We start from the raw sequence: 16,408 nt of genomic DNA on the forward strand, positions 1-16,408 counted from the left end.
GTTCTGACAAATCAAGATGGAGGTCAGTTTCGATTAACAATTTTTATTGCAATTTTACCACTTCCAAGGACAAACAATAATCCACAACATGCTAAAAAAGTATTACTTAGGAGCACTCTATAGTAATAGCAGTGAGAGATCATATTTACTAAATACATACTATGTGCCAGACATTGCATTATCATAATCCTAAGAGTTAGCCATTACAGGTGGTACCAACTGGCAAAAAGAGCCCACCTACCACAATAATAATTACAGTATAAAGAGTTAACAATTATAAGCTATTTACTATGCACTACAAGCTGTTCTAAGAGCTTTAAATATAGTCACATTTGAATTTCACAACTCTATGAGGTTAACAGCCTCACTTTTCAGAGAAAACTGAGACATAGAGTAATTTGCTCCACATTATTAACTACTGTGCTTTACTGCTTGACTGAGAGTTAAAATTCTTCCTCTTTTTGCATCTTTGGGCATGTCTAAATAAAATATACTGAATCAAATGGAATCTATTCACAACCTTATTTTTTAATTCAAAGCAACCAGTCTGCTTACGCAGGTACAGCACAGTCCAGAATTCAGCCATTCATGAAAAGCGGAAAGCACATGTGGTTCTGTTTTTCTATTCTACCTAACACTGGGAGGTCATCCAATGAAGTCATGGGTACTTAACTAATCATCGCTGTCTGTCATGGCTTATTGTTTCTAGTCTTGCTACTTTTCTTACTCTTCTGGGCTTCTCCTGCCTATGAAAAGCTAATTAACATTAAAAAGGTGTTTGTTTAATCAATCTGTTCATTTTATAGCTCCATTTTGATTATAGCTAAGTTTAAGGGGTTTGGTGCTTTTCTCTAATACATTATAAAGAAATTTTGGATACAAGACGTTTTAAGTACTTTTCTTCACAATAATCATGTGTCTTCACCACCATATGAACTATCAAAATGGCTGAAGAATAATAAGAAAGTAGTGGGGAGGCATGACTAATCTTTAAGACATCTAGAGTCATGAGGGCAAGTTTGGAAGTTTCAATATGTAAACAGAATAGCTAAGGCTACAGAAGACACGCTATACTGCTATTCTGCTTCACCCAGCCTTCCCTTTGCTTTCTTCACACCCAAGAGGAGAGGCCAATGGTGATGCATGAGCAAATACTATTTAAGATGTGACACTATCTCTTTTGCCTCCATTCCTCCCTCTTCTCATCACTTCCACTGCACACTTCTGAAACTTGAATTTAGAATATAAGTACTCCAGTTCTTGTTCTTGACCAATTACACACTGAGTTTGTGTTTGTCCACATAGGCTATAAAAGCAAAATTCTACCTCCCATAATTCAAATTTAGACAGACATGGGCTAAAGTCTGACTCTGTCACACCTCTCCTTAACAGACAAAAGTAGGGTCATACTCGAAGAAAGCACACAGGAAAAAAGGACCTTAGGAAAAGGATGAATTATCCTAAAGTATTCCTCAATGACAAAAAGTGCTTCTGCCACCACTTTCCACTCCTCACGTGATTCAGACATATCCCCCTCACTCCTCTAAAGAGGAAGCATTAAATAACAGGGGATGTTCAAATGAAACAGGTTCATTATACGATTATTTTACCTATCTATTTCCCTTACATAAAATAGTGCTTAATTTATGGAAGCATTAGTAAGCCACTGCTAACAATAGAAGTGTGTGTGTGCATTCTATTCCCAAACCACTGTGGCAATAGTTTGGCTGTCTTCTCAACTGTGGCAGCACCCTCCTACACAGAGAATTTCACTAGTAGCTGTGCTCCCAATTCTGGACCCAAGGAGCCAAGGAAAAGCAGCATCAATAAATGCTGCATCTGTTCCTGTCCTGTGTAACCACTTGCTTCCATTAATACGCTCTTATTGTTAAAGTCCAGGAGGACTACCTAGGTCTGAACGACAGGTGAAAAATAAGTGTACTCCCCTTAGTTCAAGATCTCACATTATTCCTAGGTTATGGCTGTGGTCTCCCAAACCCACCAACTTGTGGATTACAATCAGATCCTTTTGCTTTGTTACTCCCCATTGAAAAAAGCCTTCAGGAGTTCCTTCCCCCTTATAAAACATTTAGTAGTTCTGTAAGGAATTCTCAAAAGTCAAGCAGCTTTTGCAGGTAGAAGATGCTAAGGAAAAAAGAAAAACAAGATTTGAAGGGCTTTTTGGATAAGCAAAGAACTTTCTATTACCACTTCCCATCGACAGCACTTACACAGTGGCTGACAGAAGTAACTAAGATAGTGTGTATTGCAGGGAGGGAGTTGTGCACACACATCTTATTTCCTGAACAACTAAGAACCTTTGATTTGGTGTGTAAGGCTGTCTACATAATGTCTCCAATCTTCTCTCCCGCTTTGCCACTGTGAAACGTTCTCTTTACATAAATTGGTATACATCTTGCCCTAAAACATATCTCATACATTCCTGTCTGGGCAATTTACCAGCACTACTGACCTCATGTGGGATTCCTTAGTCATTCTATCTAGATTGTAAGCTTAAGTTAAACAATTTGAATATGAACAGTCACCATAATTAGTGCTATTTATCACAATTAGTAAATCTCAAAGAATAAAACAACCCCTTACCCCTGGGAATAAGCTATACTTTTATAAAAGACTAATAGTTTTTTTCCTCCCTAGGTACTGATAGCCATGGATTCCCTGAAAGACTAGCATTTTAAGAGTAAACCCCTTGCTTCCTTTACCTACTAACCATTAAAAATTCCTCCTTTGAAATATATATTTATATGTTTTAAAAATATTTTAATATTTTAATATATATTTAATATGTATCATAAGATTTATTTCTACTGCCAAGAAACTTAAATTGACTAAGAGTTTCTTCATTAGATAAACAAAAACTGCCCTACAGATACTAAAAATGAGGTAACATGGGTGAGGATACACGGCATCATAGGAGGGCATGACGTAACACTCTTGCAGATAAAATGGAATATTGGCTTATTTACCAGTGCTGCTTCCCAGCCCCATTGCCTGTATCTTGGATCATGAGTGAATCGCCATAGGTACCAATAGGTTTCAATTACTTCTGGACGGAGGATATAATACTTTTCAGCCTGCCGGACAGCCACAGCCTCCACTGCACCATCAAACTTGAATGATTCAGGACCTAGCTTTAATGCTGTAACATGACAAAAGAAATAACTGAGCAAAATAAACCATTTAAGTTTGTAGCAAGGACTTCTTTCTTCCCTGAAAGAATAGAATATGAAGTAATTTTTATTGTTTATTTTTATTGTTGCTGTTTGCACTCAGTGCAAAATGAGTCATTTTAAAAGAGCCACATTTGGTTTTCTTAAAATAGACTTATAAATATTCCTATTATTCTCACATAAAATGTTTCTCAGAATAATGTTTATCAACATATTGCTAAATCCAATTCTACCGATAAGAGTCTAGTAATCTTTTGGAAACAAATGCAAACCTAGACATTTCCACATCATATAGTCCACTGTGGTCCGAAATAAAAGTACATAGATAATTATACTGTGTGGATTTTTTTTAAGGCAAGGTAATTTTTAAAGACATTTTGCCATAATACACACGTATAAGAAAACATTTTAGAGCTTAGATCATGAATTGATTTAGTTGTAGATAATTATAGTATAAATTTAGCTGGAATAACTATTAAGGAGAAATGAATGGATATTTTAAAATACGATGGCCAAAAATTATAGCACAGCTATAAGAAAACACAGCAGAGGATTAATAACCTGCTGGAAAGTTAGCAAAACTAGGATTGTACTTTTTAATTAAAGGATCTAAATTGAGATTAAACACAAGTAAAAGCAACAGAAGACTTGAAAAATACAGGACACAAATCAAATAATCATTTTTTGGTTTACCATAACAAAGAGGGTCACAGGTTTATCAACTTGCAATGTGAAAATGACAATCAGAAAAAGAAGGATGACACGCAAATTCGTGAAGCGTTCCATATTTAAAAAAAAAAAAAAAGGAATCAGCATCAGCAATGTCATTATGAAATGTGAAAATCACAAATATAAGGAAATCCTTTCATAACTCTGATACACTATGAATTTCTGAAAGGCAGGGAATAGATCTTGTTCATACTTTAACCTATAAGCATCTAGCATAATACTTGGCATATAATGGCTGTTCCCTATTTCATGGAGTAAATATTTAATTATAATAACGATGATATACCATATTTTAGTATGTATGCTATATGAAATTCAATTATTTTAGGTCTATTATTTGATTTTTGGTCAAAATCTGTCAAATAACAATCCTTATTCTCGTGGATACTAATATAAAATTGAATATCCATCCTGGTCCTCAATGTTTTACTAATTTTAGCTATATTTTAAGTACATAATTGACATTTTATATCAACACAATAATTTAATTTAACCTCTATGAATATCCATCCTGGTCCTCAATGTTTTACTAATGTTTTAGCTATATTTTAAGTGCAAAATTGACATTCTATATCAACACGATAACTTAATTTAGCCTCTATTTCAAACTCAGACCACTGCCATTATATGTATTACACACCAACACTTAACCTACCCTGAATTAACACTACCTCACTGTCCTCTTGACTTATAGTCTTTCAAGAAACGGAACCCTTGATTTAGTTAATGAGAAAACTGAAGAATCAATTTTGTCATAAGTTAATAATTCCTTACTATATAAAAATAACTTGACAGATTTATGAACTAGTATAAATTTTAGGTAAATCATATTTGTTTCATGGTATCTGATGATAAAGTAACCCTAAAACAGAAATTGTTGTTTGATAAAATTAATGATTTGACTTCTGAAATCAAATAGAAATTTCTAGTTTTTTGGCTTTCAGGGAGCTCATTATCCATTACCTCATATAGAAACTCATGTTTTTAAAGCCAGAGAAAATCTTGGGAGGTCTAGTCCAGTGTTTTTCAGCCCCCTTTTCATTACTGCACCCCTAAGAAGCGTTTTGCCTTTTTAAAAAAAGTCTAATTGACTTCTCCCTCCATAAAATTTTAATACCAAATATATACTGTGTATGACTATATGTATATCTGTGCTTTATACACAAAGAGTAAAAATTTTTTCAGCCCCAACCAAGCCAATTTTTGTCACCATTTAAGAATCATCTCCTTTTCTAAGTAAGGACACTGAAGTTCAGAAAATATTTGCCCAATGCAATGTCAGAGGATCTTTTTAAAGCCATAAACAATTCCAAAAACTATTGGTGAACTAATTGAAAAACTACTAGTTAGCCAGATACCAATAAAGATAAATACTATTATCTTTTGGTTATTCTTTTTATCACAAGAGGATAGGCAAGGCAATGTAACTGAAATCAATTTTATGTTCTTTTAAGTAACTGTTTTTATAGAAGCTGAAATGGCAAAAATAGATTCTTATATTAAAATAAATGTTATTCCATTTATTCCCAAATACCCCACGATTCTTGTCTTTAAAACAATTACTTCAAAATCTTTAACAGAAACAGCAGCAGAATTCAGAATTTAAAAAATAATGCAGAGACACATTTCTAGAATTAAAATTCAAGTTTTTAAGAAAATGATTTGCCATGTTGGTGTAAACTATTTGGAAGTAACAAGTGCCTATATATTCTTCTTATTGCTAAATACATTTTTAACTTGGAGATTATTTTAGACTATATAATTAGCCTTATTAATATTCTTACCAGTTCTGTCATATGACTCATGACAAGTACGTGCAATTTCTGCCCCCAGTTCTAAATAATGACCAGCTTTATCTGTTCTGGAACCATCTGCTCCCAGTGCAAACATTCCCCCAGCAAAGCAGGCCAAATGCCCCATCTTTTTTTCCAAGTGCCCATTCTTCCATTCTCCAATAAAGACAAGACCTCCACGAGATTTCTTAATAAGATGTTTTTCTATAGCCTATAGGAAAGAAAAGATATTCAGAATTTTAGATGCAAACTATTAAGTGTTCAAACTTACTATATCCTTCTGGCCATTATAAAACCTGGGTAATATGATAGTCTATAAGGTAGTAACTTTCCCAAACTAAGAGACTTAATTAATAGTAAGTGTTGGAGTGGGGGATCAAACTGCATATAATCTGGAACAAATACCTGAATCACTACCATAATAAGACAGCGTGGAAGAGGAGAGACTTGGCCTAAAGATTACCTTTTACATAGTATTATCTTTAGTCCCTTACTTCTCAGACTTAGGCATTTGTTTTGGATGCGTTGTCATGGATAAGAGAAGCCATATTATAAACATTGTCTATCTTCCTGGAATATAAATTTTACTCAAAAGATGTGGGAATGGTGAGAGAAACAGTCTATACTAAACTTGAGTATATCAGAGTATAACAATCACATTTCATTTTTAAAATGAGATTTTCAAGAGCTTTGCTCCTTTGGAACATGTTCTTAGACTTTGCTGAGATAAGCTGTTTTCTACCTTTAGAGGTATTTCTATGGAAAAGTATAAGCAATGGCCATTAACTCAGTTTTCTTTAGTAGAAACTATTATGTATGATTAGTGGTTAACTTTTCTTTCTGACAAAAAGGAATATTTTTATTGTCAGTTGTTCGCTGACAAGTTTAATAACAATCAGGCTTGGAAAATTTTACTCTATATTCTCTGTAATAATAATGTGAGTTTAGGCTGGGCGCAGTGGCTCAAGCCTGTAATCCCAGCACTTTGGGAGGCCCAGACGGGCGAATCACGAGGTCAGGAGATCGAGACCATCCTGGCTAACACGGTGAAACCCCATCTCTTCTAAAAAAAATACAAAAAACTAGCCGGGCGAGGTGGCGGGCGCCTGTAGTCCCAGCTACTCGAGAGGCTGAGGCAGGAGAACGGCGTAAACCCGGGAGGCGGAGCTTGCAGTGAGCTGAGATCCCGCCACTGCACTCCAGCCTGGGAGACAGAGTGAGACTCCGTCTCAAAAAAAATAATAATAAAAAAAATTTTTAAAAATGTCAGTTTTACAGAACTGGAGTGACTATGTCTTATTGATCACCTATATTCCAGAAGGCATATAATGTAGTGTGCACTCAATACATGTTTAATTATTAAGTAATAAGTTTTTGTCATTATTTTAACCATAGTACTCTGAAGCACAAGTAAAGTTTTTTGAGTATGGGGTGGTATTTTTCATGTTTCTGAACCTCATGATACTAGCATGTTTTCCACATAAAAGGTATTCCAAAAATGCCTAAAGGATGGTATTCATGTTTGTCATTTTGTCATTTCTGTTCATTATAACATAAATCTTACCATATTACAATTAAAAGATATCCAAGTATATCCACATGGACTTACTAGAACTAAAGTAAAAGGCAGTTCATTAGAGTTTTTTTTACCAATAATTTTAAAAGAAAGTAGAAACCAGGGATATGGACATCTGCGAGAACACGGTAAGGTAGGATGGGTATGGAATAATTTAAGTAAAATAGCTCAGAAAGACAAAGTTTAAAAATAACATATTTCAAATTAGAATGAATCTTAAGTGGTCATTCCTATCTCTTTCATACATTCCATATGTCATTTATTTTACAATACTCTAACAATAATTTTTGAAAATAATTAACACTGCAAAGACTGCATACTTGAGATCATGTCTCAAAGTGACAGCTGACCAACTATTAAAAAACATTTATTAGGTACCTATTCTTGACTTAATAACTAATAAAACTAATAAAAACAGGGAAAAGAAAGCAAGTACAGAAATATTTACAGAATACACAACATATAGCAGATGATTCATGAAAAATAGTGTGAATTTATAAGGTTAACTTTCAAAACAGTTATCATGCCTTTCAAAGCATGTACAATTTAAAAAGCAATGACAAATATAATTTTTTTCCTTTGGAAAAACTTCAGCAAAAGTCAAAATAGTTTTAAAGAAAATTACAAGAAAACAGCAAAAATTAATTTATTATGGTATATGATACACATTTTCTCAAATATAATATTAAATATATTCATGCATTTATCAAATACTATTGAATACTTAAACTATGTTTCAAGTAACGTGCTAGATGCTGAGATAATGATAAGCAAATTAGTCTCTGCCCTCAAAGGAGGCCACAGTCTAGTGGGAATTACAAAGAGCTATTTTTAACAATATGGTTCTAAGAATATTAAATTCTTCCCAGATAATAACCTATCTGGATCATAAAACTTTCTAGGTTTAAATTTTAATAAAAGAGAATAAAGTTCTCCTACTAAAATGTATATTCTTGGTTGTACCTTTAGTTCAATTTATTATTTAACACAGTATCTCAACAAACACTTGTTGAGTACCTATAATGGGCAAAACACCGTGAGCCACATACTAAGTTCAACTCCTGCACATTTTTTAAAAACAATTATAGCAAATTAGGTGCCTAAAGAGTAGGGATATAAAATGGATAAGATTCTTGGTTTAATGAAAAAGACAAACCAAACAAAAATTATAACTCTGACAACTAATTGCTGACTACATCAGCACAGTGTTGTTATATACAAAATACACAACTTTTAAAAAGTAATTAAAATCAGTGAATAACCTGCTAAACACTGCTAAACACTCTTACTTAACATACTTTTAACTTACTTTTCTATTTCAGTTTTTTCTTAGAAATACTCCATATAAATTCTTCCTAGAATGAATCTTGTTCCAATTATAAACTGTCACAATATCATGGTATGAAGTCATTTAAATATGAAACAATATAAGACAGTGGTTAAAAGCACTGGCTCGGCAGCCAGATTGTTCAGTTCCAGGCCTCATCAATTACCAGCAACGCAACTTTCAGCAAGTTACTTTAACTTCATTGTTCCTTAAGGTCCTCATGTGTAAAACGGTGATAATGATTAAATGATCTCATACATGTAAGAAGGGTTAGAAGGCCGGGCGCGGTGGCTCAAGCCTGTAATCCCAGCACTTTGGGAGGCCGAGACGGGCGGATCACGAGGTCAGGAGATCAAGACCATCCTGGCTAACACGGTGAAACCCCGTCTCTACTAAAAAATACAAAAAAAACTAGCCGGGCGAGGTGGCGGGCGCCTGTAGTCCCAGCTACTCGGGAGGCTGAGGCAGGAGAATGGCGTAAACCCGGGAGGCGGAGCTTGTAGTGAGCTGAGATCCGGCCACTGCACTCCAGCCCGGGTGACAGAGCGAGACTCCGTCTCAAAAAAAAAAAAAAAAAAAAAGAAGGGTTAGAACAGTGCCTGGCATGTAGAAAATACTATATACGTGTGTTGTCATTAGTTAAGTATTTACCCATAAGGCTCTCAATGTATAAATTCAAAGGGGTTATTTGAAAGAAAAAATGTTTATGAAAATGTATACAAAGTCAGAAGTTTTCAAGTCTCTGCAAACATTAACTAAAAGTAAATAAAATCAATTTTCATGAATACACTAAAATAAATTCTTATTTTATTTTATTTATTGTTGACACAGAGTCTCACTCTGTCACCCAGACTGGAGTGCAATGATGAGACCTCAGCTCACTGCAACCTCTGCCTCCCAGGTTCAAGTGATTCTACCGCCACAGCCTCCCAAGTAGCTGGGACTACAGGCATGCACCACCATGCCCAGCTGATTTTTGTATTTTAAATAGAGATGGGTTTTCACCATGTTGGCCGGGCTGGTCTTGAACTCCCAACCTCAAATGATCTGCCTACCCCGGCCTCCCAAAGTGCTGAGATTACAGGTGTGAGCCACTGCACCCGGCCTACAATAAATTGTTTCTTCAAAAATTTCTTTAAAATGCCACAAATAAAAGAAGACTTAATATGAGGCTTTTCTATTAAAATAGTAGCAAACTCTATAGTGAATGTGTAAATAAAATGCTTATACATATTTACTGAATGTTTATAACAAAATGGTTATAAGATAGTCATCTAGTCACTACCAAATACATTGTACGTTCAATCTGTTAAGTAGAAAAATGTTCTGGAAATAATCACCTCAATAGCATCATCATACATCTTTCTTGCCTCATGGTCTGTTTTATCTGACATCAACCATGCTTTCAGTAAGTATTCATAAAAACTGTCTCCCAGACCGCCGACAGATGTATGGTCTGTAACAAAGGAGAAAACAGAAGGACAGAGGTAAAGGCAAGGGAAGACAAGACAAATAAAGCAATATTTTCAATTATAATGACTCTGTTACAGGTCAATAATTTTAAAATCACACTGACAAGCCCATTTCCAACACACTTCAAATTTAGTCCCATAAGTGTACACATAATCACTTTCCTCTCTATGTGTATCGAATTTTCTAGAAAATCTTTTTTCTCTAGATGTGGTGATTCACGTACTTAGTAGTCTTTTTCTTGAATTAGTTTGTACACTGTCATAGAGCCAAACTTTTCCAGAATTGATAATTACCTTTTATATATTAATAGCTTTAAATAAATAAGTTATGACTAAATATGAAAGCTCGACTTAAATCTGATGTTAAGCAAAAAGAGCTTACTCTTAAGACATGTTCCTATACAACGGTTCATGGTAATTCCTAAGCCAAAGATAATAAATTAAAATACATCTACAAAAAGAAAAAACATCCAAGAATTCCTTTATAATATCACCTTGCATAACATAAATAGCTGTTGACTTCCTACCCTTGATTACTATTTATACAAATTTTAGTACACACAGGCATACCTCAGAGATACAGAAAGTTTGTTTACAGACTACTGCAATGTAGCAAATATTGCAACAAAGTGAGTCACAGAAACTTTTTGGTTTCCCAGTAGGTATAAAAGTTGTGTTGACAGCATTGTGTTTAAATAAACAATGTTTATCTCTTAATTTTAAAAATACTTTATTGCTAAAAATGCAAATGATCATCTGATGCTTTCAGCAAGTCACATTCTTTTTGCTGGTGGAGGGTCTTGCCTTGATGATGGCTGCTGACTCATCAGGGTGGTGGCTGCTGAAGGCTGGGGGGGGCTGGGTCAATTTCTTAAAATGAGACAACAATGAAATCTGCTATATTGAATGATTCTTCCTGTTTGATTTCTCTGTAAGACGAAAGATCTCTCTGTAGCATGTGATGCTGTTTGACAGCATTCTGTCCACAGTAAAAATTCTTTCAAACTTGGAGTCCACTCTCTCATATCCTGACACTGCTTTATCAACTAAGTTTACATAGTATTCTAAATCTTTGTTGTCATTTCGACAATGTTCATAGCTTCTTCACCAGGAGTAGATTCCATCTCAAGAAACCACTTTCTTTGCTCGTTTGTAAGAAGCAACTCCTCATCCATTCAAGTCTTATTCAGTCCTATCTTCAGGCCCCACTTCTAATTCTGGTTCTCTTGCTATTTCCACCACATCTACAGTTACTTCCTCCACTTAAGCTTGAACCCCTCAAAATCACCCATGAGGACTGGAACAAATTCTTCCAAACTCCTGTTAATGTTGATACTCTGACCTCCTCCCATGAACCACAAATGTTCTTAATGGCATCTAGAATAGTGACTCCTTTCCAGAAGGTTTTTCATTTACTTTGCTGAGATCTGTCAGAAGAATCACTATCCATGGCAGCTATAGCCTTACAAAATGCAATCCTTAAATAACAAGACTTGAGAGTCTTACTCATTCTTTGACCCATGGGCTGCAAAATGGAGGTTGTTAGCAGGCATAAAACCAACATTAATATCCTTGGGCACCTTCACCACAGAAAATGGGTGACCAGGTGCATTGTCAATGAGCAGCAATATTTTGAAAGAGATCTTTTTTGCTTAGCAGTTCCCAACAGTGGACTTAAAATATTCAGTAAACTCTGCCATCAACAGATGTGTTCTCATCTGAACTTTGTTGTTCCATTACAGACCACACAGGGAGTAGATGCAAAATTCTTAAAGGCCCTAGGATTTTCAGAATGGTAAATGAGCACTGGCTTCAACTTAAAATCAACAGCTGCATTAGCCCCCAACATTAGCCTGTCCTTGAAAGCCAAGCACTGACTTCTCTTTAGCTATGAGATGGCATCTTCTTCCAGTAGAAACCTGTTTCATTTACATTGAAAATCTGTTGTTTATTGTAGCCGCCTTATCAATTAATTTAGTTAGATCTTCAGGATCACGTGCTGCAGTTTTTACATAAGCACTTGCTGCCTCACCTGTCACCTTATGTTTTGGAGGCAGCTTCCTTCTTTAAACTTCATAAACCAACCTCTGTAAGCTTCAAACTCTTCTCCTGATGCTTCCTCACCTCTCTTAGCATTCATAGAATTGAAGAGAGTTAGGGCCTTGCTCTAGATGAGGTTTTGGATTCAGGGAATGTTGTAGATGGTTTGATCTTCTACCCAGACCATTCAGACTTTTCCCATGTCTGCAATATGGCCATTTTGTTTCCTCATTATTCATGTGTTCACTGGCATAGCACTTTTAATTTCCTTCAAGAACTTTTCCTTTCCTTTCACAATCTGCCTAAATGGTGCAAGAGGCTTAGCCTTTGGACTCTCTCGGCTTTTGATATGCCTTCCTCACTAAGCTTAATCATATCTAGCTTTTGATGTAAAGTGAGAGACATATGACTCTTTTACTTGGAATAGTTAGAGGCCATTGAAGGATTAATATTGATGCATACTAGGTGTACATTGTAGGGTTATTAATTGGCCTTATGTTAATATTGTTGTTTCAAAGAACAGGGAGGCCAAAGGAGAGAGACAGGGAAATGGCCAGTTGGTCGAGCAGTCAGAACACACACAACATAATTTATTAAGTTTGTCATTTTCTATGGGTGCTGTTCATGCTGCCCAAAACAATTACAATAGTAATATCAAAGATCACTGATTACAGATCACTATAACAGACATAATACTAAGGAAAAAATTTGAAATATTGCAAGAATTACCAAAATGTGACCCAGAGACACAAAGCAAACACATGCTGTCCAAAAAACGATGCTGACGGATTTGCTCAGCACAGGGTTATCACAAGATATGTAATCTGCAAACACACACACCAACCCTGCAATATCTATGAAGAGCAGTAAAGCAAAGCATAGAGCTAAGCATATAAACATATGGGTGTGCCTATATTTGTCTGTCCTAGATATACTCTTACTTCATCCCACCTATACTTTTAAACCTATCCAGTTTGACACTACAGCAGCAACCAAGGCAACCACACTCTTTTATCCTTGACTTTCTACAAACCCTGTCCTATAGCGTCGACCACTGCTTCAAAACTGACATCGTCCTCTCTGCATTTAAAAAAAAAAAAAAGTACATTTCTTATAACCCTCATTCATCCATATAGTACTATCCCTGGTTTTTAAATTGGTGAGGAAAAGATAGATTATTCAGTGGTTTATAGCAAAAACTGGCTATCCATTTCGGGGAAAAAAAAAAGCTTACTAATATTCATATATTTAGCTCACGAAATACATTTGTGGATGATTAATGATTTAAAAGTAAAATGCAAAAGAGTAAGTTTCCAGAATAAAATATAAGAATATAGCTGGTCTTCCTAAGTAAATGATCTTAAGAAAAATACAAAATGAAGGAGTCATAAAGGAAAAATGGATAGCTTCATAAGGTAAAGCTAAAAGACAAATAAATCTAAAAGACAAGAAATTGGAGAAGAAATTTGCAACATACATAATAAGAAAAGGATTACTCTCATAAACGACGACTCCTGACAAACAAGGAAAATTAAAATAGGGTACACACAATTAACAAAAAAAGAAACATCAATTGATAATTAACATAAGAAAGGATGCCCAATTTCACTAGTGATCAGAGAAAGGCAAATTAAAACAGTGAGATTCCATCTTTGTCTATTAGATCAGCAAACATTTTAAAAGATTTGTAATGTCCAATGTTGGCAAGATTATCGTTCCCAGTTGCTGAAATTGAAGGACAATTTTGCAGTAGCTAACAAAATTTAACCTAGGAATTGTAGTTCTGGAATTATCCTATAACAATATTTGCAGAAATATACAAATATAGATGTAAAAAAAGTTAATCAGAATTATTTTCATTAGTAAAAAACTAAAGATAACCTGAAATGTTTAGGGAGGAGGCTAAGTTACGATATAAACATATTATGGAGGATTGCACAATCATTAAAGAGAATCAGGGTGAGTCCATAATTTGACACTAAAAGATATTATATGCTGTTGAGTTGCGGAGGTGGAGCAAATTTCAGAATTATATATATAGTCTGATACTTCTCAAAATGTGTGTTTAAAGAATGTTGGTGTATACATAGAAAAGATTTTATCTCAAACTCCTGGACTTAAGCAATGCTCTAAGGAAGGAGACCTTCAATTTTAACTTTAGACACTTATAATTATCTAAATACCTGTAACTTATATAATTAAAAACCATCTTTTGTTGTAGAAAGTAACAAATGGGGGAAAAGAGCTATCATTCACCTTAAGCAATACGTCTGCTAATACTCCCGTAATTCACTTTCACCTCATCTCAAATGCTATTACTTCTCACTTCTTTTTTTAATTTAATGCTAAGTATATAATTTTGATGTCTACACATGTATATACCAACAAAGTCACTACTAAGATAAAACTATAGAACATTTCTGGCATCATAAAAGTTTTCCTAATGTGGCCTTCACAGTCAATACCAAATGATACCATTTTTTTCTAATTTCTATTATCACCATAAATTTGTTTTGCCAGGTTTTGAAATTTATATAAAATGGCCATTTGCAGCCAGGTGTGGTGGCTCACACCTATAATCCCAGCACTTTGGGAGGCTGAGGTGATAGGATCACTTGAGGTCAGGGGTTCCAGGCCAGCCTGGCCAACATGGTGAAACCCCATCTCTACTAAAAATACAAAAATTAGCCAGGCATGGTGGTGCACGCCTGTAATCCCAGCCACTCAGGAGGCTGAGGCATGAGAATACCTTGAATCCGGGAGGCAGAGGTTGCAGTGAGCCGAGACTGCAACACTGCACTCTAGTATGGGCAATAAAGTGAGACTCTGTCTCAAGAAAAAAAAAAAAAAAAAGCCATTTGCTTTCAACTAAGATTAGTTTAATGATATTCTTTATTTTCCATCTAAATATCTAAAAGGACACCTCTGCTTTATGAAAGCTTCCTGAATCTCAAAGATTAAGTGGCCGGGTATTATAGAAGTCACTTGGAGGAGTAGAAGACAGGGCAATAATAAGATGTCTTACTCTACATTTCAGATAGCACAAGAAATTCACAATTAAATTTTGAATAGTTTTCCATACTCATCATACTTACATTTAATAAGTTTACAATGATGGATTTATATAATATAGTTAGAAGCCAAATTAATTCTAACAAATTGACACATTTTATAATCACAAAAAATCATAAAAGTTAACATATAACTTGTAAAATATTAAAACAATACCGAAATGAAGAGATAGGGAGAGTTCCTTATACTTAATGGGCATTTGGGATGGGGTAAAGGTTAGTGGTACCTTTTGGGCACATTTTTTGGTAATGTACAAGAGAGCAGTGATTTTACATTTGAAGAGGAACTATTTTAAAACATTTATGTATCAAAACAACTATGACAAAATATTTCCATCAATATTACAACCTCAATTTTGCCGTTAAGTCAAAATGTACTGACTCATTCAGTGACATCACCATCTATTCAGCTGCCCAGTCTTTTCTTAGACATCAACTGTGTAAAATCATGCTGCATTTTGGTTGTCCTTATGTTTTAACTATGACTTTCTTGTATAGCTTTTCATTTTCTCCAGATTTTCTAACTGGTTTCCTATCGTGTCCCATCACTTTCCCTAATCATTTATTGTATCCTAGCCTATCAACCATGTTACTTATACTGAGTCACCCCTCGCTCCTTACTACCCTAGAGACCTTCCTCCCAATCTGGTCATTTACTAGGCATACTCCACAGCTGTCATCTTGTCACTTCTCTTTTCTTGCTTTCCAGAGTTATGCCTATTGCTTCTTCAGTCCTATGTCTTTGTCTATACCTGTTTTACTGAATCACATTCTGAAATAACTTCCCACAAAAGAGTGTGTGGGATGTAAACCTTTTCATCTGAAAATGTCATTGTTATGCTCTCTCATTTAATTTTATTTCATATGGGTATCAAATTCAAGGTTGGAAATAATTTTCCCCCAGAGCTTCTTGAAAGTACCATTCCAATACCTTCTAACATCCAGTATAATTGATAAGAAATCTGATGTTATTTTTTAATAGGCTTAATATGTTCCCAATCTTACTTCCTCACACTCAGGTCTCTTCTCCGAGGTTGATAATCTTCACTTAAACATTGATTAAATTTAGGTACAGTCTTTTTTTATTTGTTTGTTCCGACAGTCATTGTGCTAGGCACTTTTCAAACTAAAGATCAGTATATTTCAGCTCTGGGAAAAAACTTTTATATTTCTTTGATATTTTCTGTATTCCACTTTTTCAGTTATTTC

General features: G+C 34.8%; 1 protein-coding gene across 6 annotated transcripts in view; it reads right to left on the minus strand.

Moving 5' to 3' along the window:
- The window catches only part of MAN1A2 (mannosidase alpha class 1A member 2), a 175,821-nt gene that overhangs the window by 24,082 nt on the left and 135,331 nt on the right, over positions 1-16,408 (minus strand). For all 6 annotated transcript variants that reach the window (XM_023222826.2, XM_023222829.1, XM_023222831.2 and 3 more), the window contains 3 exons: positions 9,957-10,072; positions 5,705-5,924; positions 2,988-3,160 (listed from right to left, as the gene is read on the minus strand). In XM_023222826.2, the coding sequence (XP_023078594.1) occupies positions 2,988-3,160; positions 5,705-5,924; positions 9,957-10,072 (509 nt within the window). The remainder of the gene's footprint in view (positions 1-2,987; positions 3,161-5,704; positions 5,925-9,956; positions 10,073-16,408) is intronic.

Source organism: Piliocolobus tephrosceles, chromosome 1 (genome assembly GCF_002776525.5).
Source record: "Piliocolobus tephrosceles isolate RC106 chromosome 1, ASM277652v3, whole genome shotgun sequence".
In the NCBI taxonomy this organism is placed as follows: Eukaryota; Metazoa; Chordata; class Mammalia; order Primates; family Cercopithecidae; genus Piliocolobus; species Piliocolobus tephrosceles.